The sequence below is a fragment of the Centruroides vittatus genome, unplaced genomic scaffold (genome assembly GCF_030686945.1).
Source record: "Centruroides vittatus isolate TY-2023 unplaced genomic scaffold, ASM3068694v2 contig_1758, whole genome shotgun sequence".
NCBI classification, from domain to species: domain Eukaryota; kingdom Metazoa; phylum Arthropoda; class Arachnida; order Scorpiones; family Buthidae; genus Centruroides; species Centruroides vittatus.
This window is the reverse complement of record NW_027121073.1, coordinates 117,282-141,283: the sequence shown is the minus strand read 5'-3', so window position 1 is coordinate 141,283 and position 24,002 is coordinate 117,282. Positions and strand designations below refer to the sequence as shown.

At 28.2% G+C, this 24,002-nt stretch overlaps 1 protein-coding gene across 1 annotated transcript in view; it reads left to right on the top strand.

The window, feature by feature from the left end:
- Positions 1-2,412: 2,412 nt before the first annotated feature.
- Positions 2,413-24,002, top strand: part of LOC136969191 (tyrosine-protein phosphatase non-receptor type 12-like) — a 27,216-nt gene continuing 5,626 nt past the window's right edge. Inside the window, exons 1-7 of the mRNA XM_067263285.1 lie at positions 2,413-2,671; positions 11,299-11,407; positions 11,639-11,715; positions 16,430-16,564; positions 17,782-17,847; positions 17,930-18,141; positions 21,515-21,581. Of these exons, the coding sequence (XP_067119386.1) occupies positions 2,570-2,671; positions 11,299-11,407; positions 11,639-11,715; positions 16,430-16,564; positions 17,782-17,847; positions 17,930-18,141; positions 21,515-21,581 (768 nt within the window). The 5' untranslated portion in view covers positions 2,413-2,569. The remainder of the gene's footprint in view (positions 2,672-11,298; positions 11,408-11,638; positions 11,716-16,429; positions 16,565-17,781; positions 17,848-17,929; positions 18,142-21,514; positions 21,582-24,002) is intronic.

Genomic DNA, 24,002 nt, shown 5'->3' with positions numbered 1-24,002 from the left:
TTTTTATATATTAATATTATATCGTATTGTTAAATATAAAGATTTCGAAAGCAATTAGTTAGATGATTACAATGTTTAATTACTATTGAATTTCTGTAAATAAAAACTTTGAATATTTTCTTCTACGTTAATTATTATCAGCCAGACGTCTATCATCGGCACTCCACTTAATAAAGATAATTGAATAGTTAATAGTGCTATTTTGCATGTTACGCTTTATCTCATTATACAAGTTAAAATAACGATTGAACCCAAATAAAATGCAGATACGGAAAAAATAAGAAATTGATATATCGCTAATGGTCTCATTTTTATTTCCTGATATAATGCTACAGTAAAATTCTTTAAATAAGATCTTTACCACATTTTCCTTTGTTAAAGTGATGTATTAGTGATCAGTAGCGTAGCGAACATAACTGGCGCCCGATACTTTATTGGCGCCCCCTCCCCCTTCAGAAACGCATATAGTTTGTCTTGGAGACCATTTGGGCGCCCCTCTGCGAGTGGCGCCCGGTGCACGATACACCCCATTGCACCCCCCTCGCAACGCTACTGTTAGTGATGTAAATTTATCATCGATATTTTGCTACATCGTAAAAAGATCTTGTCAATTCAGTCTGAATGATTGCAGTATTGTTTCGGATTTGATATTATTTACGTTAGAAACAGTTGTTTCAAGAAGTTTTGAGGCCTCGTTGTGTACTGTATATATAGATATAGAGCAAAAATATTAGTAATGAGCAGTGAGATGTGATTCATAATAAGATGACGCCTAATCATGGCTGGGAATGCCTACGCATCGATGCAAGTTTGATTAGAAATATTAAAGATTGGCATATATCAATATGAATAATTAAAAAATTTTGGTGTTTTACACAAAAATAAGACTAAAATGACTACTACAGCGCTCCGAGTTGTTCAAATTCCTTGAAGAAGATTTGAATTGTTAAAGTTTCCAGTAGATAAAATCAAACGATTGAAATGGTTCCAAAATTGAAGGTGTGATAAGTTTAAAATAACATTTGTTTCTACGTTGAAAGGAGTTTTTCGCCTTTGCGCTATCTCTTCGGTTGCTAATTTATTTAATTTGTACACTTGATAAAAGCTGACTTTAGTTTTTCGGGTTATTAGGTCATGTTTGCTTTCTGTATAAAGCATTTCATTTAAAAACAACGATGAAAAGATATGTAGAATTTAATTTAACTGCATCAATTAATTATATTGGTTATTTTATTAAAGATTGCTAAGAAATATGTATTTATTTATTAAAATTACTAGCAATTATTACACCCTTTTTAATTACAATACCGTAAAGCTGTTTTTAATTATAAAGTAGTGAATTTTACTTGTAAATATGAGTCTGACAAGCTAGACAATGTAGTCTTATCAGCATATTTATTGATAACATGTCAGTGTATCAATAAAAACGTCGTAAGTATAGTTGAGTAATAAATGCGTTAATTTACAGATACGTTTTCGTAGTAATGGAATATTCAGTGTTTATATTAATAAATTAACTGTAAAATTGAATTTTTTTTAAAAAAAAAATTAAGTGTAATAAACAATACATTGAGACTGTACTCCAGCCACGTTAAATATTACATAGTTTGAATTATACCGAAGATGATTATTGATCATATTTTCTTTTCTTTTTTTTTTTTTTTTTTTGAAATACCCGGGTTTAGACGAAATTTAATAGCCTATTTTATGTAATAAAAAATAAGATCAAAAGTGAAAATAAAAGAGTCATTTAACAAGGGGTAAAAAACAGTTTTTATTTATTTTATTCACATATTTTTTACGGCTTTCAGAAAGGAGTGCGACCTGTATTTACGAATGATTCGCGATTCATCTCATCTCATCTCATCTCTAGCACTACTTGTTCTGATTAATTATCATTTAAATAAGGATATGAAAACAAACAGATTTGTATATTATTAAATCAACATAACGAAACTATGTTACTATATAACAGACATTATAAATAGCTTATCATTGATAACATTTACAGATTAAATTTTTATTCCTTTATAATCAATAATTTATTAAACACTCTTTATGGGAAACCATAGTGGAGCTACCATAATGGTAGCTCCACTATGGTTTCCCATAAAGATCCCGAGATTACGTGTTCTCCTGTGGGTGGCCACGAATGCATCTATCTAAATCTTAAAATTTATTAGATTATCGAAGCTATTTTTAATTAGATAAGCATACAGAAGATATACAATATCTTCCTTTCCTTTGATATATTTTAAAAATAAATTGTTATTAAATTTCGATCGTATTTATATATATATTTTTTGTATCAAAACAAATTCCCTTTGCACTCTCACTGCGCGATTGATACAGAGATAGAAGCAAATTGTTTCCTTACACATGGAGAAGTAATTTCCTCTCACGTGACGAATGACATCACAGTTTAAAAATCACGTGGAAAGAAAACAAGATGGCGTCAGACGTAAAAGGAAATTGAAAAGGAAGATAATCAAATTGTGTATATATATCTTTAATTATCGAATAATGGAAGGATTAATTGAGAAAAAACTCTACGTTAACGATTAATTAAATGATGGCGTTGAAAACGATTTTAAGTAATTTCTTAAATCTTTTAGAAAATAATAATTGCTTAAAAAATTTAGGAAAGGATGTTTACGATTTGGAATTTCAAGTAAGTTTGACTTGTAAATTGTTTAAAAATCTATTTTTAATACGAATTTCCCTTACTTAGAATTTGAAGGGTTTCCACTTTCTTTCTCTTCATTCATCTTTTATAATAATGTAATTGACAATATTTACAACTTATCTAATTAATCAATTTCATTCATTCATAAGTAAACAAGTAAATACACAGCTTATTTCAATTATAACAATGATAATATATACTTTTTATAAGTTAAAAAATCATTTAAATTAAATTCATGCTTTGATATGGTAAAGGATAATTAAATCAATCAACTAAATTCTGACAAAATTATCTTTGAAAATATTAATCCACAAATATATTATTTTTCTGTCTAACTCTTCAGTCTAGTATGATTAATACATTAAAAAATTAATCTACAAAAGGATATTAAATAAGCTATAAAATGAGTATGTCATTAAATTAAGATATTAATTTTTTTTGTTTTTTGTTTTTAAATTTTGCATTCCTTCTTCCTTTGATGTAGGATTTTTTTAAAGATCTTGCGTCGTTAATTAAAATATTACAATGTTTTTAAAAAGTATTAATGTTTTAGTAAATTAATTTAACGACGGGACGTGCAAACGTTAATACGAGCAAATTCATTTTTATATATTTTTATTTTACTAAACTAGAAAACTTTTTTTAAAACTAATGAAGATGTACAAGATGGAAATCGAAATCTTTTGATTGTATTTTTTATCGAACGAAGTTATTTTCGTTAAAATAGTTTATAACGTAACAAAAAATAAAGCGTATTAACGTGATAAAAATAAAATTAATTTTGTATTTTACTTCGATAAGTGCAAAACTAGTAAATTTATTAGCCGAATTCTGTGAATTAGCAGAAATTAAATGTTTGTTTTTATATATTACCAAATTTTTACAATTGTAATAATTGTTTTTAGAGAGAATTTAAGTTTCTTTTCACTTTTAAAAGATTAAATATATTTTAATAACTATAAAAATTTAGTATCGTTGTGTATATATACATTCTTTCTTAAAGAAAATATGAAATTTATTGTTTTATTAAATAAAAAATTTAATCATTTACTGTGTGTATGATTCGAAATTTTTACAAAACTCGGTTTAAAAAGTTTGACCGCATATGTACATTTACTGCATTTTTATTTATACAGGATATGTTTATTATTAGTAAAAACAATTTAGTATTTTTTTCAAAATAGTAATATGTTCAGTATGTGTGCAAAATATCATAGTTCTTATTTAATATTTAATCAATATAAAAAAACATTTAATAAATTAATTTCAATAATTTTAAAGTATTTTTGTGCATATAAAAATATGGAGTCAAATAAGTCAAATTATTTTTTATTGTATAAGTCAGGGAGAAAAGATTCTTATAACTTCTAGAATAATACTAATTATTAGATATTAGTTAATAAAGTATAGAAAAAACGACAATTTTTTTGAAAGATTATTTTTGTTATTGTGCATTTTGAAGACAAGAAAATGTCAATGTACTTAATAAATATAGTAATTAAGATTTTTAGAAAGAAAGCCTTTAATTTAATGAGATTGTGTAGAAGTAGTCAAATTATAAAATAAATATTAGTTAATAAACACTTATATTATAAAAACTATTATGAATTCATGTGCTTTAAGATTTTAAATAATGCGAGGTTGAAAATGTTTAAGGTAGCATACACTTTAAAACACTAGAACAGATAAGACACTTTATTTAAAGTATAATTTATGACACACAAGATTTAGAGATAAATGCATTTATATTTATCAGGTATATGTATTTTTATATTGTTCTAAAAATGAAGACTTAATCCTTCGAAAACATTCAACCGATTAAAGAAGTTTTAATTTCTGTAATATAGTTATTTTTATTTGTTTTATGAAAACTTTAATTTTTAATATTAATATTTAATTTAGTACGTGTAAAGCTTTCACGTATGTAAAAGAAATCAGTTGTATTTTATAAAAAAATATTACATTATAAATAACATTTTCGGCTTTAAATTACAAGATTTTTCAAAGTTTTAGTAATTAATTTAGATTTTAATTTATGTACTGAAATAAGTAAATTAGTTATTTTAGAGTCACTAATATGGATTTTTAATGTTCTTGTTAATGCTTATTAATTTATGTTAATGTACAGTGCATAGAAAGCATCAATTTAGTAATATGTTAATAACTAAGTTGATTGTTTTTAGTACCATATTTTATTAGATACCAAAATAAATAGCAATGACAAAGAAGATACGTTACACGCAACACATAAGATCTCTTCTCAAAAATAGATTCAGTAACCTTGGTTTGATTTAGAAATTTTGCTGAATTTCCATTTTCAAACTGTTTTCTTTTTCAGAAATGAATCACTGTTTATAACCAAAATATTATAATATTTTTATTGTATTTGTTGCGATATTTAATATCACTGATGTTTATTAAAGCACTCCTATCACAAAATTTCCCAACCATACATATGATACAGATAATGTATGATCTAATTAAAAATGAACTATAAATTTCAATTTCTGTTTTTAAAAATTGTTATTAAAATTTACAATGAATCTTTTAATTTTTTTACTTACACCAATTATTATTAAACCTGATGATGCTAGTAGCATAAACTGATTGATCAACCAAGCAGCCAGAAATTACAGCTATTTTTATGTTATAATACAATTAAAACAAAAATAGTTCATAATTTCTGGCTGTTTAATTGATTGTTATATATGGTTAACTATAGTTTGTTGTAATATACATGAAACTTTATACGATTAGTATTCATCATTTGTTTCTTATATCAATAATGTGTAGTATTGAAATTTTTATTGCGAAGTCACATGCACAGAATTAATTATCATAACATTATAATAGAGTAGTTCTTGAATTCTGTTATTATTAAATCCATTATTTGGAAAATATTAACTTGTTATTAGATGAATATTATATCTTCTTATAGTTGAAAATAAGGAATTGAGTAAAATTTAACCACAGTTAATTCAGTAAATTTGCAATAAATTATTATATAAAGTTAAAATTTTAGTAGAGAATCATAATTAATAAAAATTAAAAAAGTAATAGTTTTTCTTTTGCAAATGAAAATAAATATTTGACTATATAAATTTGAATTTTAAACTTTAATAAGCTTTTAAAGCAATAGTTAAAATAATTGTATGAATATATATTTATACAATGTTGTTCAAAGCATTTTAGATTCTACATAGTTAAACCTTTAATAATAATGACAAAGTAAAAATGTTAGTAAAAATAAAAGAATCTATGCTCAGCAAAAATCAGGTGTTTGGCGTGATTTATTTGCTGAGAAAGCGGTGGATAATGACAAAGTATTAAAATTTTATAAAAATTTTCCAATATTTTTATATAAATTTTTATATAGAACAAAAGTTTAGATTTTAATTTTTGTAAAATTAAAAATAAACTGTTTAGCAGTATTTAGGTTGTGTCTGAATAATTTCACTGGGTGTTTCCATGCATAATATTAAACTGACAAAAATTTTTGACGGTATTATTTCTCATACGAGAGTTAAGATTTACAATGTAATTAAATGAATTAGTGAAATATAAATTTGAACTGTGGATAGATAAGTCATCTTTTACTGATAACTATAAATAGATTTAATAGTAACAAACTTATTTGGCTTTCAATTCAGATTTACTAATTAATGAATAGTAAATTTGAATTACTTTAATTAAATGCTTGTGTGCGACTGTTAAATGTGAGTGTATGTATAATATATAACTGATATATATATCAGTTATATATATTTATTATCAGTCTAATTTTAGTAAATAGGTCTGAAACTACTACTCCATAGGATCTACATGATGCAAATAGTACTACATTGGTATATTATGCAGAATTGAAGCTTTGAATTCTATTCCAGACAATTTTTTTCATACATCAAATAGTATATTGTAATTAATATACTATTTATCAATATTAACAAATTATAAAATGCCTGTCTATAATATAAATTTGCAAAAATGTTAAGTAATTAAAGATTGGTGATTGATTATCTGGATTATGTTGTTATATCATATGATTGTAAAAGATAAATTAGGTAATTACAATATTATGAGGGCTAACTTTATAATTTACCTAATCAAGCTAATTTTTTTAAACTATTTATTATCATCTTAACACAAAAGTGAAACAGTCTCATGAAAAATGGAGAAATTGATCAAAAATATAATATAAACATACATCAAACGAAACCCGATATCATAAGCAAATACACCAATTGTTTATGGCAGTTGTTGGTGTATTTAAAAATATAATATATTTCTGTTTGATATTTTCATGTAGGCTATTACATTTTCTTGATAAATTGTCTTATAAATTAATAAATATTTTAATTTTGCTATTATATAATTTGCTTGGAATCACTATTATACTATTTATTTTATGTTAATTATTCAAATGCATTTTATTTCATGATGACTCAGAAGCAGCTTGAGAAATTATTATGAAAATCAATAACAATTATTGGCAAAATGAAAGTATTTACTAACTTATAAGGCAACTTCCTGAAAGATACTAAATGTTCTAAATTGTAAATATTAATAGTTATTGAATTATTGAATACAATATAGAACATTTATGGCTATGTTATATTTTTTTTATTTATAAATTCATTAGAGAGATGCTTTGTCAAAGCAGCTCAAAAGGAACATAAAATGGAGCAGACATGATATAAATATGTCACTTCTGTTCCATTTTATGTAAAAACCACACACTATGATTGAAATGATGTGTTTGAATAATTTAATGTACTTTTTAAAAATTGTAATTCGAATAGTATATGGTAAGGTGACCAGATTTTAACATTGGTGAAGCAGGACAAAATTGACGGGGTAGTGGTTGTCTTGCTGAAAAAATTGTTCTGGAACAACCAAATTTTATTATCAAAGAACACAAAAATTGTATTGTATTATATTTTTTTAAAAATTTGAACATACGTAAAATTTACAAACATAATAAATATATATATACTGTAATAAATCTTTAAAATTGTCATAAAGTATGTATGACAAACTATATTTTAACAATTATTTTAATCCTCCTGTATTTCTTTCCAAATAATAATGATACTAACGTGTATTACTTTTTCTCTGAATTTGCCTCGAGTATTTATTTAGAGTATGCCTTTATTATTGTAATTTTTATTATATAATACTGTCGTAACCAAAATGAACCCCAGCCTTACCACTAGCATAGCAACAGAACAATGCAAACTGATGCGCTTAGTTGCTAGTTTTCTAAGGTGGTGACAGATGAGAGCTCTGCACTGCGTAACATGTAATGAACAAAATATTTGCTGGTTTGGACAGCCTGCGAATACGCGCTGCTCTGTGGCTGCAGCTGTGCTCCCAAACCATTTTCTGTCGGTCTTTACCACCAACACCAAGGGTTTTGTCAGCACAGAATTCTTTATTTCCAATGCTCGTGCACACCTTGGTACTGATATGTGATACAAAATGATCTTTACCACAATCTTACGTGTCATAAACTTATGTCTTATATTTAATTGACAAAAACTTAATCTTTCCAAAACTCGGGACTTTTTTAAAATGCTGTGGGATGCAGGACAAATTGTTAAAAATCAGGACTGTCTCCCAAAAGTGGGACATCTGGTCACCTTATATATGGTCAACCTGAAGAATAAACATTCTTCAGGTTGTGGTGACCAAATGACATTGTGGTGACCAAATGACATTTTTGAAATGTTGAACGTACTCATTTTTAGTTAAATACTTTGCAAATAAACAACTTTAATCCCAATAGTTTGCTTTATACTTATTAACTGTTATTTTCAGCTCATTTAGCTTGGTTTATTTCTCTATTCCAATTCTATTCTTAAATTTTTTAAGACATAAACATTTATGAAAATCTAAAGTAAAAATAAAATGACAATGATTATTGTTTTATAAAAATTTACTTGAAAAGTTCCATAGAAGATCTTAAAATGAATTGTACTTTGACAAACACTTCATACTAACAAAAAAATTTGCTTTTAACTTTTAAACATTTCCTACTGTAGATGGTTGTGGAAGTCATAGTATTATACACATTGTCATTGTTTGTTTGTCATTTTTATTTTTCAATATGGTATGTAGATTTTTTTTAAGAACAATATCTTTCAATGGGAAAAACACAGCAACAGTGAGTATAATACTATGGCTTCTTAACAGCCTACAATAAAAGCTGTTTGAAAGTTAGTCAAGTTCCCATTTTATTTGAGATAGTTGTAATAATTCAATCTGTTTTGGAATATTTTTAAAGAACTTCAAGTTTTTTATAAAATAAAAATATCTTGTTAATTTGGAAGTTCTTTTGAGATTGAATAATGATTTGCAGAATGCAAATTCAAAAAAGAATATGTCCATATATGCTAAATTAAGATGTTAAATTTAATATTATTATTATTATGTTGGGTTAAGTGAGAGATACTCGGTTAACACCGGTGGCTGTGTACTATGCCGGACCAAAGTCAAGGCATAGTAACCAAAACAGAAATTAAAGAAGTGTATCAGTGTGTGTGTCTGTATTCAGGAATTTTCTCACAATATGACATGTATTCAATATAGTGGCCTTCTGTAGAGTGATGTATGTGTTTCTATTCAATTCTAATGTGCCCAGGCTTTTGTGTAGTGTGTGTGGTATGACACCTGTAGAGGAGAGAACAACAGGTACAATAAGCACCCTATCCATCCTCCACAGATGCCTTATTTCCTGGGCGAGTTCTGTGTACTTGCTAATTTTTTCAGCGCATGCGTTTTGTATATTGTGAGTGTTTGGAATGGATATGTCTATAATGTATGTGATTTTATTGTGTTTGTCAATGAGTGTGATGTCTGGTCTGTTGTGGTAAATTGTTTTATCTGTGATTATGGCTCTGTCGTAGTACATTTTGTGCGTGTTGTTTTCCAATACTGTCTGTGGAATGTATTTGTAGTATGGTTCGTGGATGTCTGCTAATTTGTGTTTCTTTGCAAGCTCTTGGTGTATTATATTTGCTACTTGGTTATGTCTGTGTAAATAATCTGTCTGTGCCAAGAGCTTGCAACCAGAGGTGATGTGTTGTATAGTTTCTGGCATGATGTGACATTTTCTGCATGTGTCATTTGTGAGTGTTGCATCTTTGAGTATGTGTTTTCTGTAGTTTTTATTATTATTATTATTATTATTATTATTATTATGTTGGGTTAAGTGAGATATACTCTGTTAACACCGGTGGCTGTGTACTATGCCGGACCAAAGTCAAGGCATGGTAACCAAAACAGAAATTAAAGAAGTGTATCAGTGTGTGTGTCTGTATTCAGGAATTTTCTCACAATATGACATGTATTCAATATAGTGGCCTTCTGTAGAGTGATGTATGTGTTTCTATTCAATTCTAATGTGCCCAGGCTTTTGTGTAGTGTGTGTGGTATGACACCTGTAGAGGAGAGAACAACAGGTACAATAAGCACCCTATCCATCCTCCACAGATGCCTTATTTCCTGGGCGAGTTCTGTGTACTTGCTAATTTTTTCAGTGCATGTGTTTTGTATATTGTGAGTGTTTGGAATGGATATGTCTATAATGTATGTGATTTTATTGTGTTTGTCAATGAGTGTGATGTCTGGTCATTATTATTATTATTATTATTATTATTATTAATGACATTAATATGATTTTCAAAATTATACAATTACCAATGTTTTAATTTCTGAAGATAAGGAAAATTCAAATTACAAAATTATGACTGTTATTTATAAAACAGTTTTCATTTTAATTATATTTTTATTCAAGTGCAGTTTCAGCAATACAATAAATTATACATATATGATATCATTGTTATGACTTATAACATTAATATACTTTACTTCCAAGTGTTAAGCACCATTTTGAATAATTACTAATCAAATGTGTAATTATTTGCACTATAACAAAAGCAGATTGTAAATAATCAATTTTTAACATACATTTTCTAAATCTTCAAGCAGAACAAGAACTGAAAGACTTGGAAACAAATAACACGCAGTGCCATTCATACTAAATTATATTCACCACTGACTACAGAAGATAAAAACTATGGTCACATCTCAACAGTTTTCAATTGTGTGCTTTGAAATGAAAATTATTTCCTCGATAATTAGTCTTATTATATACAGTGCACTCTTGCTAATCCAATATAATTTTATTTATATTTTCCATTAAATGTTTCAGCCAAAATCAAAAAGAAATCATAAATTATTTTTTAAAACATGGAGAATTTATGAAATTAATTTTTACTGTACATTTTAACAAAAATATATGTACTGTATATATAGTACAAATTTTTAAAAACATATGATGTATTTGTTTATAGTTCTTTTTGACTACCTGTTATATATAATTGCACTAATCCCAATAAATCCATACAATAATTGGTTTGAATTAGCAAGACTACATTTTAGTGTAGTAATATAAAATTGAAGTTTTCTTTTAATGATTAAAAGGTTAAACCTTCTAATAATTAGATTGTGATTGTCATTATCAGCTTTAATATTATTAATATAATGGAATCGTACATTAAAGTATATTGTTGTTATATTTATTTTTAACTTTTATTTATTTATTTTTTAAGCAACTAAAGGCTTTGACAGATAAATTAAAACAAGATCCTGAATTTTCATGTAAACATGGAGCACAAGAAATTAATCGCTGCAAGAATAGATATAAAGACATTTTACCTTGTAAGTAAAATTTACAGATATTACTTTTTAAAAATTTATAGATTTCAAATTGAAGCTTACTATATTAAATCAAGTTCTAATTTCTTGATTGCTCATTTATGTATGTTAATAGTTTAGGATGCTAACATTTCAATTATCACTTTATTGTAGTTAAAATGGATTTCATCTGTATTCAAATAATTTAATGATTATGCATTTTATTAAATTCTTACATAAAAAAATTTATTCTAGATGACATTACAAGGGTTATTCTTACAGAAGATTCTGAAATACCTGGTTCAGATTATATAAATGCAAATTACATAAAGGTAATTCTTTATTTTTAAATTTTAGATAGGTTTCCATTAAATTAATAAAATATTAATGTAAATAATGCAATTATAATGTAATATAACTCACTTTAAATTGGATGTGCAGCATTCAGAATGTATGCAATAGGATTTGACATATACAAGAGATTAAAATGCTAAAATTTTCATTAAAATACCAAAACAAAATTTTCATTTTTACTGTCAAATTATTCTGATAATTAATTGATTTCATTATTATTTGAATATGAATGTTTAGTTAAAGACACAGACATCATTTCAAACTATGACATTGTTGTTTATTGTTATGAACAAATAGTATTTATAAATAATAATAAACAAGTTATACCTAAGGTAATTTGTTGATTTCCTTCTTAAATTGTTAGTAATCTGTAATTATTCTTATAATAATCAAAATTTCTTGATTGAATTTTTTATAAATATACAAGGTGATTCATTTTGATCAATCCTCTGAAATAACACAATAAATAAATGTCCTACCAAAAAACCATCATTGTACTAAAAATGTTAGACTTTAAGAGGCCACAAGATTGGGCTATAGGTTTTATATTAAATGGCACTAGAATTGGTGAAAACAGGTTTACCTTCATTTTCTTAAATGAGAACTCTCATTTTTTATTGCATATTTTAATTCTACATTAAAATGTTAACAAACATTTTAGATAAATGTTTGTTAACATTTATCTAAAATGTTTTAGATAAATGTTAACAAACATTTATCTAAAACATTTTTTCAAAAGATGCACTCATGAGAACTTGTGAATGCTTGAAGTTTTGCATGGCTGCCACACAGTGCATGCATGAATCTGTAGATATCTGTGAAGTTCATTGGAAAAAAAAAGGAAGAAAAATGCTTAAAAATCCATTAGGAAACTATTATTATTATTTGGTGGAATCAAGATTAACATCAATAAAAAAACATTTGTTTATATACAGGGTGTGGCGCCAAAATCCGGACAAAATTCAATTTCAAATTCTCGCCATTCTGTACCACCAGTAGATGTCGTGTTTGGCGTTCAAATAGCTTGACATGTGTACTAAACCATTTTAACCGTGAAACAGTCGCCATGTTGAAACAAAGTGCTGAGTATAACTGAAGAGCCATGATTATCGAAATTGTTCGTGCTGGGCACTCGGCGACAGAAATTATTCAGTTCTTCGGATACCTGAGATCAACCGTTTATGATGTCGTTGCAAAATACAATCAGTCGGAGAAGTCCAATGAAGGTTTTGTAACACTGGCAAGGAAAATTCACTCGAAGGAGCGCATTGTCAGAACCCCTGAAATCATTCAATGGGCTCAGGAGCTGATTTTTGAGGATCCAGGTCAGTCGATCCGAAAATTGTCGTCGGTTGTTGGTGTGAGCGAGAAAACTATGCATAGAATAGTTGAGGAGGACCTCCGCTACAAGTCTTACACAATTAAAGTGAGACAGATGCTTTCTGAAGCTGCCAGAACAAAGTGAGTTGAACGCTGTAATCTGCTTTTGTGTTCCTTAAAAAACAATGCTGCCGGATGACTCAGATTTTTTTCTGACGATAAAATTTTTACTGTTGATGCGAAAATCAATCGAAGGAATGACTGATGGCTTGCCTATGACCCAGAAGATGTCCCCGTTATTGCAAAAACGAAATTTCCGGCGAATGTTCATGTGCTAGGTGTTGTGTCCAGTGAGGGTGATGTCATGCCACTGTATTTCTTTAACAAAGGGAAAATGTCACAAAAGATGTTTATTTGCATGCTCTGTCAAATGTAGTGAAGCCATGGATGGCAACTGTGTCATCTGGAAAGCCGTATGTTTTTCAACAGGATGGTGTGCCGACCCACACAAGTCATTTGGTGCAAAATTGGTTGTCGGACAACGTTGACATGTTTTGGTCGAAAGAATTCTGGCCTCCCAACAGCCCAGATTTAAATCCTCTGGATTTCTACGTATGGAGTGTAGTTGAAAGGGTTGCAAACAAGACCAGACATGCAAACATCACATTGTTGAGAGCCGCTATTGATGTGGCATTCACCAATATTGACCGTGAGACATTAAAGCGCACATGCGCACAATTCAGACCAAGAATAGAGGCGGTCATTCAAGCAGGAGGGGGCTATATTGAATAAATGTATTCTGTATGATGTTGCAAACAATGTGATTAAAAAAAATTTGTAAACCTTTTCGTTTTTTCAATAAAAAATATGTTTGAAAAAAATGTGTAATTTGTCCAGATTTTGGCGCCGCACCCTGTATATCTTATATTATTTTTGATATGTAATTGCTTCTCATACATGTGTCCAATATAACCTGTTCATTACAATTTTGTAAGAAATTGTTTGTCCATTTATTAGAAAACTACCTAATGGAAGATTTCACCAAATCCCAACAAATACCATAATGTAGAGAGCCCTGGGCAGTGATGTACTGTAAGAATAAAGCTAAACCTTATAAATCTTCCTTAATTAAAGTAGTATTCTTTTACACAGATGCTGCTCTAAACATGCTACCAACACAGCACTTACTTAAATGAACTGCTCTGTTAACCAATGTCTCTACTATAAAATCCAAGGGAGATTATTCGAACTTTAAGAGATTGCTCTCTTAAGCAAACTGCTCCCTTACCATGTGCTTTCTAAGTGGACTTAATTGTATATGTAAAATATAGATGTTATCCCACTCATATATGTCTTATAACAAACTGTAATTTAATGCATTTTTGTTAAAATTTACTCAAGTTTTAAACTAAAAAGTCATTTACTTCTTTCATTTAATTTTTTCAATCTACTGTCCATTTTTCATTTGGATTAATTCATTAATTTTCATATGATAAGAAAAATATTATTTTTAAATATTTTGAAATGGTCTTACATCTAATAATTCATCATTTATTGTCATTGACAGCATGACATTTAGTGGATTTATGATAAATCTATTAGTAGCTATATTGAAATAACACCGACTGAAGCCTCTGGCTATTGCCTAATCTCACTCCAGCAGTGATTGGGAAGGTCCTGGATGCACTGATGGCGGGAAGAATCCTCCACCACCTTGAGAATAAGGCAGCCTCAAAGAAGCACAATATGGCTTTAGAAAAGGAAAGAATACACACCAGGCTATTGAAAAAATCATCCATTATATTCAGACTGCAAAACTCGCTGGTAGGCACACTATGATGGTCACCATTGACTTCAACAGCTCTTTTGACCATGTATGGTGGCCTGCCATTCTGTCTACTCTGGTTGAAACGAACTGTCTGGCCAACATTCTAAAGCTTCTTTGCAGCTACCTATTGAAGAGGGAGGTAATGGCAATTGAGACTGGTAAAATCTACTGTAGATTGTTTATCTCCAGAGGATGTCTTCAGAGTTCAAAATCAGGACCTCTCCTTTGAATATCTTATATAATGGTCTACTGAACATCACTAAAGGAACAAATTTAAATGGAGATTCATATATTCAAGGCTATGTGGACAACACAGCCGTCCTGCATAGCCATCAAAATCATGAAACCTTACAGACTTATACAAACAATCTGCTGAAGTTGGTGTACAAGTGGAGTGAGGAGAACAAGCTCATAATTAGTTACAATAAATGTGATTGTATGGTTTTCCCCAAAGGGAATCCCCCTCCAGAAGTGTCCCTCTATTAAAATTAATCAGAAAATCCCGTGGACAAACAATATCAAGTATCTGGGTGTGATCCTAGATCCAAAACTTACTTGGAGGGATCACATCCACTACACTTACGACAAGGCTGTAAGCAACTTATAACTCCATATCCTCTGCTGTGTTACCCTACTGCTACTCAGCCTAGTGTATTGTATCTTGTTTATTTCTGGCATCATTGATCTCCTTCTTATCATGTTTAACCATTGTAACTTGTATATCCAATGATATAAGGCTACCATTGTAAAATGTACAACCATAGCATATTGTATAACCATTGTAATTCATCTATTCATTGTATTATGTATAACCACTGTAACTTGTATACTCTTTGTTACATGTATAACCATTGGTCTATGGTTATCTGCTGTTTTATGTTTAACCACAGTTCTATGTAATTCCCTTGCAATAAACATTATCCTGTATATTGGTGCATTATTTATCGACATCTATCTGCTGTTATTGTACCTAACCACCTCTCTCTGGACTCCTGTTGTTATGGTGGTACCTGTAGATCTTCCTCCACCAATTGCTTATTGTCACGTCTAATCCTCTTACTTGTATATTATCCACATGCGGTCCCTTCCATATCATTTGCATCCCACCATTGATTCCTGGCAGATGCTCTGTGACTCTCCTTTCCTCTCTCTTTTCCTTCTCATTCCCACCCCACCTCACTCTCTACTTAACCATACCTATCCCCCTTTCCTTCCCAAGGCTGTACCATTGAGTCAGACCTTTTTTTTAACATCCTATCCTATCCTCTATTGAAATAAATTTCTGTAACATTTAAAGCAAATAACTCAAAAGAAATACCTTAGTTTATTATCAACAAATATTGCCTGTAATATGACAATGGCTATTTATGACATTATATAAAACAGGTTTGACTGTATTATATAATTTATACTTTGAATATTGAAATATTTTTTCAACTACTTAAACTGGGTATATGTGTAGTTCTTATTGAAATATGTTATTAAATAAATATTTAATCATTTTCATAAAATATTAAAATAATTGTTTTAATTTATTATTTCAGGGTGCTAGCAATTCTTTAGAATATATCGCTTCCCAAGGTCCACTCCCTAATACAGTTGTTGATTTTTGGAGAATGATTTGGGAATGTGAAGTAAAAGTTATTATAATGGCTTGTAATGAAAGGGAATCTGGAAAGGTATATATCAAAACCAAACCTATGTATATGTATATATATATATATATGTATATATATATGTTTTATTTGTTTCAAAAGTAAAAATATTTAAACTATTTATTATATAAAATATTAGAATTAAAATTATTAAATTACTATAACAAATACTAATAGTATTTATTAATTATTTGTAATAAAGCATTGTGATAAAAATATAATATGTTACGTTTTAATTTTTAATAATAATAAAATTGTCATTATGAGTTATAAAACTATAATCCAGCTGTGTTTATTAATTAATATAGAATATTGAACAAAGTGATACTAACATTAATACCACTAATTGTTCTAAATAATAAATAACAATAAAAGTAATTTCGTCAGTTTCATTAAAAAAGAACAGAGCTATTATAAGAACAAAATTTTTTTGAAATTTGTAGTTATACATTATCTTAAATATATCTATTTGCATGTGGTTAACAAATAAAAAAAACAATTATATTTTGTTTACATTAATGCTTGTTCACACACACAATAATCTAATATAGTCTTTCCTAGTGCCACTCTTTTGTTGTCTGTGAAGCTGTTTCAAAATTTATTTGTATTTTAGCTGAGCTGTAGTGTTGTTCTCTAATCAAAAACTTCTAGATAATTTTTTCATAAAGGAATTTTCTTTTCTTTTTTGGAAACATTTTTTCCAAAACTATAATGACATTTTACACATTTATGTATTAAAAAATGTTATTCTTTATGTTAAATGAATTATTCAGGCCTTTAGTTTTCGTAATACACTTTATTATGAATTAGATGAAGATAAAACCAATAAATTGCATAACACAAACTTTGAACCTACAGAATGCCATTCTTGGCAGGAAGAAATGAAATCATGTTAGATCACACAAGATCATAAATACGACTTTGTGCACCTCTTACTTGTAATTATGCACTGACATCGTATGAATTTCTAAGTCTCAACACTTTATATTAATGATATGTTTGATTAATAAATAATGAAAGATATTTTGGTGATAATTTATTGTCATATTTACTATTTAATTAAGGATTTTTGGTAAATGCCAATTCTTTTTTTAAAATTTTGTTTATCCAAATAGAATCAAAATAAATTATTACTTTATATAATAGTTTATTAAAGTAGTCATGTTACATATAGATCTTGTTTTATTGCAAGACTAAATATCTATATAAAAATAAATTTTAAATTATGGAATATATTACAGCAAAAATGTGAATGTTATTGGTCAGAAGAAGAAAAAAAAAGTTATGGATATGTTACTGTTGAAGTTGTAAGTATTCAGAAAAATATTTATTAATAAACATTACATAATCCAATATATTTTACATTTCTACATTATATTTAATTTTCAGTTGAAAATACAATACATTTGCCCTGATTTTCTAGTCAGAACATTTAAAGCCATTAACAATAATAGTAATAAAGAACGAATAATATATCAGTTTCATTACACAACTTGGCCAGATCATGGTGTGCCAGTATCTGTAGAACCAATTTTACAACTTATTCAATTAGTTAGAAAATTTCAAGCATCTGAAGCAGTTCCAATTTTGGTTCATTGCAGGTATTTATATTTACAATGTTTTATCTATAGAGATAATTATGGTAATTGAATGCAAAAATTTCTAATTACTATTTTATAGAATTTTTTAATAAATTTAATATGCATTATATTAATAAACTTTTTAAAATTTTATGGTGTGTATTACACAAAACTAAATACAGTTCTTTTACGTAATAAATATTGTTTACATAACTGCATTTAATTAGTTAAACAATGTTTGATGTACAGTAGAGCATTGTTTATGCGAAAGCCGGTCAACCGAAAGCTTTCCAGTCAGACTGTGTCATGCTGAATCGAACGTTTTTGATACTAGATAACTTCTAAAGTATAATTTTTTTGTTTTTATATTTTTCAATATATTTATTTTGTTTGTACAAAATAAAGAAATAATTTTTAACGATACAATAGCCTTGATTATTATTATAAAAATTTTCGTTAGGCTTAAAATCGACAAAAATTCAACACGAAGCAACATGCAATGGAGAAAAATTTCAGCATCGGATAGGTTAATATATTTTTTTGTACTTAATTGGTTATCCGAACAAACCCAGTCCCCAATTGATTCGGATAAATGATGCTCTACTGTATTATTATTTAACTGTTATAACATGTGTTTCAAAATTAGTTTATATTGAAGTTCAATGATTGATTATAAATTATTTATATTAAGAACATTACTTATGTAATATTTTAATTAATTAAGTTTTTTATATCTATTTCATGTTTTGTGTATGAATGTAACATTCACATCTGCTTTTCTAAAAATAATAATTTTACATTTTCTTCATTGGTCAGTTACTTAATGAATAGAATTGAAAATACATAATTGAAGAAGTTTGTTTTTAGAGATTGTCCTAATATCTTTATTTCTAGAATTTTAAAATAAAAATTTTAGTCTATCATACTATTTAAAAATCTATCCATCTCTCTATATTCAGATCTGGCAAAATCTGAGAGACACTTATAATTTTCTAACAACCTTTATACTAAAGGAACTTTTATATAAAAGATTTATCTGTTCTTTAATAATATAGTTTTTAAAGATGTAATTGTTAGAATAATTTAAACTTATTAGAACAAATGAATAAATATATTTAAAAAAAGACGACATATTTTTTTGTTCAGTTTCTTCCTGAAACATAGTTATGTTTCGATGAACAATGTGATGCAGTCACTCTACATACATACATACATACATACAAGAAAGACATCGGCCATACGCGAAGTGTTTAGCTGGCAGAAAAGAGGGTAAGGGAAAGGGGAGGGAAAGGAGGAGGAAGAGGAAATAGACAGTAGAGAAAGGTAGGATTCCTCTGAATGGCATACATATGGCTACAGTACCCTCTATGTTTGATGTCGGTGTGCAGTTTTTATGCTGCAAAGTCATAGTCTCCCAAAGGGTCTAAAAGAAAACCTGAGTGTAGCGAACACGGATAATTGAGTGCCACCATGAATAGCTAAGTGTAGAAGTTAGTGCCAAGTGGCTGTTAGTAGGAAGACTTATATCTACTTAATACTAATAAAACTGAATGTGATTGCGAATCTTAATACTACTAAACAGCTAGACAGACAGCGCGAAAAGGAAACAAAGACAATGACAAACTAGACGAGATGAACAGACCAACAGAGACAAATGGGCAAGATCCCAATTTTTTTCTTTTATTTATTTATTTATTTTTTATTTATTTTATTTTTAAACGTTAACTTACTCACTAACTAAACTAACCTACCATAACCTAGGACAAATTTAACCAGAGGACTAAAGCTAACAAACCCTAATCTAATTTAACCTAACCTATCATATCCTAATTGGAAACCATGCTAAGAGTCCCTAATCTAACTTACAATTAGGACTAACTGAATTTAGACTGAAAAAGAAGACAGAAAAAAGAATTAAAATACAAAGTTAAAAGGCAGCTAAATGCTGACAGTTGAAACCAAGCAAGAAAAAGTTAATTGCCATCCATGCCCTTGAGTGAGTGCTCTCAAGAGCATCACTAAGGGATATAAATGCGAGTAGATGATGGAACATTGTATGTGTGTGAATGAGTTGGTGCGGATTGCAAGGCCAGTTGTACCCTTCAAGAATAACAGCTCTCATTAAACTATCCCTAATGTAATTGTACCTATTGCAGCAAAAAACTAAGTGAAGTGGTGTTTGGTCCTCTTGAATACCACAATCACATTGTGGATTGTCCCCAAGGTTAAATCTATGCAAGTATTACTTAAAGTTGCAGTCACTCTACACCAGCAATTGAGTAAAGTAAGAGACATAGCCAACAAAAAAGCATGTGTAATCAGGAAGAAAGTTGACAAAAAATTCCATTGGCTACAGGGTACTTCCCACCGAAAACAAACTAAAATAATAGAAGTTCCATATTATAACTTCACAAATTCCAAGGTACCAGACAACATTCAAAAAAAGACAAAAAAAAAAAAATGAAATGCCATTTAAATACAGGATCACTGAAAAAGGTGTTCAAGATTTCACAATTAAATAATAATACATTTGATTAAAAACAAAGCATTTTATTATATTCAGAATTGATACAGAAAATATTCAAGTTTTTTCATACCTTATTATGTTTCAATGCAATCACTCCTCATTGCTCAACAAACATCTAAATGGTAGTCAATCTCTGCATGGATGTGCTCAGTTCCTGTCTTGTGTGTATGTGTTGTAGGTCACAAATCTTCTTTGCGTAGAGTATTTTTTTTAATGTAGATCCAGTTGACTACTGGAAGCTGCCATTATTGTCAATTAAAATTGAAGCACAGTTTGTATGGTCGTTGTAAGAATACCAAGCTGCCAGCTGCAACAAGTGATGGCTTTCTTTGGGCTAGACATGCATAGTTGTCTCAAATACACATTTTCTTTTGATCTATGAGGTTGGAATAGCAATTGTTCAATATACACACTTTCAATTTCTTTGAACTGAGTAAATCATTGAATTATAGTTTTGTCTGTAGGTGCATCTTGACCACAAGTATGTTGATAGTGATTTTGCTTATTATAGCATTGTTCTGGCATTATTTAACATACCACAGCACAAAATGTGTTTTCTATTGCATGGTTGCCATTATATTGACTGAGATGGTATCAGGGATTGCTGTTGTGCATACTTAATGACCAAAAGGAAAATTCAATATTTTTACTCAGTCGACACAATAATCAAAGAGATTAGTTGATTATTATCCAAGATATTTGATATTGAAATTACCCTGTTTAATTAAATTTACAATGACTCTGTTTAATTAAAAATACATTTTTTTCTGTTATTTTTAGTAGGACTTAATATATTTATGTCATTACACATCATTGTTTATTGTATGTTTTTTTCTTATTAATTAATAAATTATATTTAACTCTTAGTGCTGGCTGCGGTCGAACAGGAACAATTTGTTCAATAGATTATGTTTGGAGACTAATGAAAATGGGAGTAAGTAATATTTTTAACAAAATAATTTTGATTTTTAATAAAATTTTATTTAATTTTTAACATAATTTAACATAAAATTTTGAATTGTTAATAGTATGACAGAAAAAGTTATTTCATGGTAATTACAACAGTATCATTAAATAATGTTATATGATTGATATTATTTGAAGAAATAGGAGTTTTGCAAAAATCAATTTCAAAAACCTTAATTGATAGAAAATTAATTGGTTTTTCTTTTCTTTCTTTCTATTCTGAGTCAATAAAACAATGGTCGTCAACTTTTCTGACCTCACGAACCACTAAACTTACAATTTTGAATTCCATGGACCACTATCATTAAGTTTTTTAAATGATATAAACATCTATAGAATAATGATCACAAACATTACATTTTATCAACTACTAAAAACAAAAAAAAATTATTTTCAGTTAAAAGCAAGTAAAACAATACTCGATCTACTTCCGACTTCGAGGACCTTATAGGTCAAAATGGCAAACAAATGACAGGAAACAAACTAAAGTTTCATTACCAATGCTTTTATTTTATTCATATTGAATTATTGAATTTATAATTACATTTTAGTTTACTTTATTAATATGAAATTCACTTGTTTAATTACAGCAAATTAGTGTAAAGTTTGTTGCTGCTTTTTTTTATATATCTATATATTTGACTATACATACATAGATGAGTCTTCATTTTTTTTTGTCTCTTCACACGCTGTATGAGGCAATAACAATTCCACCAGCGAAGTCGACCTTTCTTTGTAGGCTACCATTCACTGCAAAATGTAAAATAGTTACAAAAGTCTTCTAGCGGTAGCACATCACAATTAAAATTAATAATTACATTTGACAAAAATTGCCAGGACAAATATGACATATACAAAAAAAAATATTTTTCTATTCGACTATACATACATAGAATTGGAATTGTTATTGCCTTGTACAGCATGTAAAGAGACAAAAAAAAAAACAAATGAAGACTCATCTATGTATGTATAGTCAAACAGAAAAATATATGTCATATTTGTCCTGGCAATTTTTATCAAATTTGTTGCTGCTTGTTTGAAATAAGTTTATGGATCTTTTGCTCTTTTCCATGAAGGACAACAATTGCACTCAAGACATTACTTATTGATTTATTGACATTATTATTTATTGATAAGTCATTTTGTGTTGGTTTTGGACTCAAATAAAAACCTTCAATGAATGAGAATAAGCAACCAAGCATTTTGCATTTCTTTCATAATACTTCGCATAATCTTGTGTTAATCAATGTCCAAATTTCTCCACAGAGCATCAAAATTTTCTTGTGGACCAACAGTGATCCACGGACTACCAGTTGGTGACTGCTGCAATAAAAGAGCCTATTAAGATGTTCACTAGAAGTTTGGCTAATACCTTAATGGACCAGCAAATAAGGAATGGGGCATGATAAATCCAAACAAAATCAACTATCAGAAATTTCTGAGACTCTTGAGCTAGTTTAAATATGAACCCAGGTTGCTCAGAATAGCAGACAGATACCTTTGAAACCTCAACTATTTAGCTTACTTCATGACTTCCTGTAGTAATTATAATTACTTGGAAAGCTTTGAACTAAATTCCAAAGCTTTCCAAACTTTTATGAATATTTTTCTTTAAGAACTTTTATGAAAAATAATATTTTAAACAATATTTTATGCCCTATATTATTTAAATTTTATCAATAAAATTTACTTTTATTAAATATGACAACATAAAGAATTAAATAAAAAGTAGATGATGGTATATAACATAGATTGATAACTTGTGACAAGTAGAACAGTTTTTAATGGCATGTAACAAGTTACAAGCCCACAGCATAGGAAGATTAAAAACTGAACATGAAATAATATCTAAATGTGTTACATTCATAACTTGCTGACAGTTCAAATTAGACCCCATTCATTTTAATTAGTTTTTTGTATATTCTCTATAGTGCTCAACTTTTCCAAACTTTACATTATTGTGTTTAGATTCATTATAAATTTGTTCAATATATTATTCACAGATAATGATTCAAGCTTTATGAGATTTATACATTCTTGGCATGGACTTGTAAAGCAAAACAGAATAATAACTCATGAGAGTACTTTCTAAGACCAATTCATTATTTTTTCATATTTGTTTACTATCCATAAAAATTATTAACTAAAAGATTGCAATAGGAATATGAATATTGTTTCAAATCAGAAGACTTACAAAATCAGTGAAATCATTAACTAATAGAAAAAGACATTAAGTTCTACTTTGAATAGTATGTTTGTAAGTTTGATTAAATTTGAAGTTTATTGGTAATACAATAAACATCCCAACTAAATTCAGTTTTTTGCCTAACTTGAAGCAATATCACTTCAGTAACTGTAATGATGATTCAAGCTTTGAGATCAGCAAGAT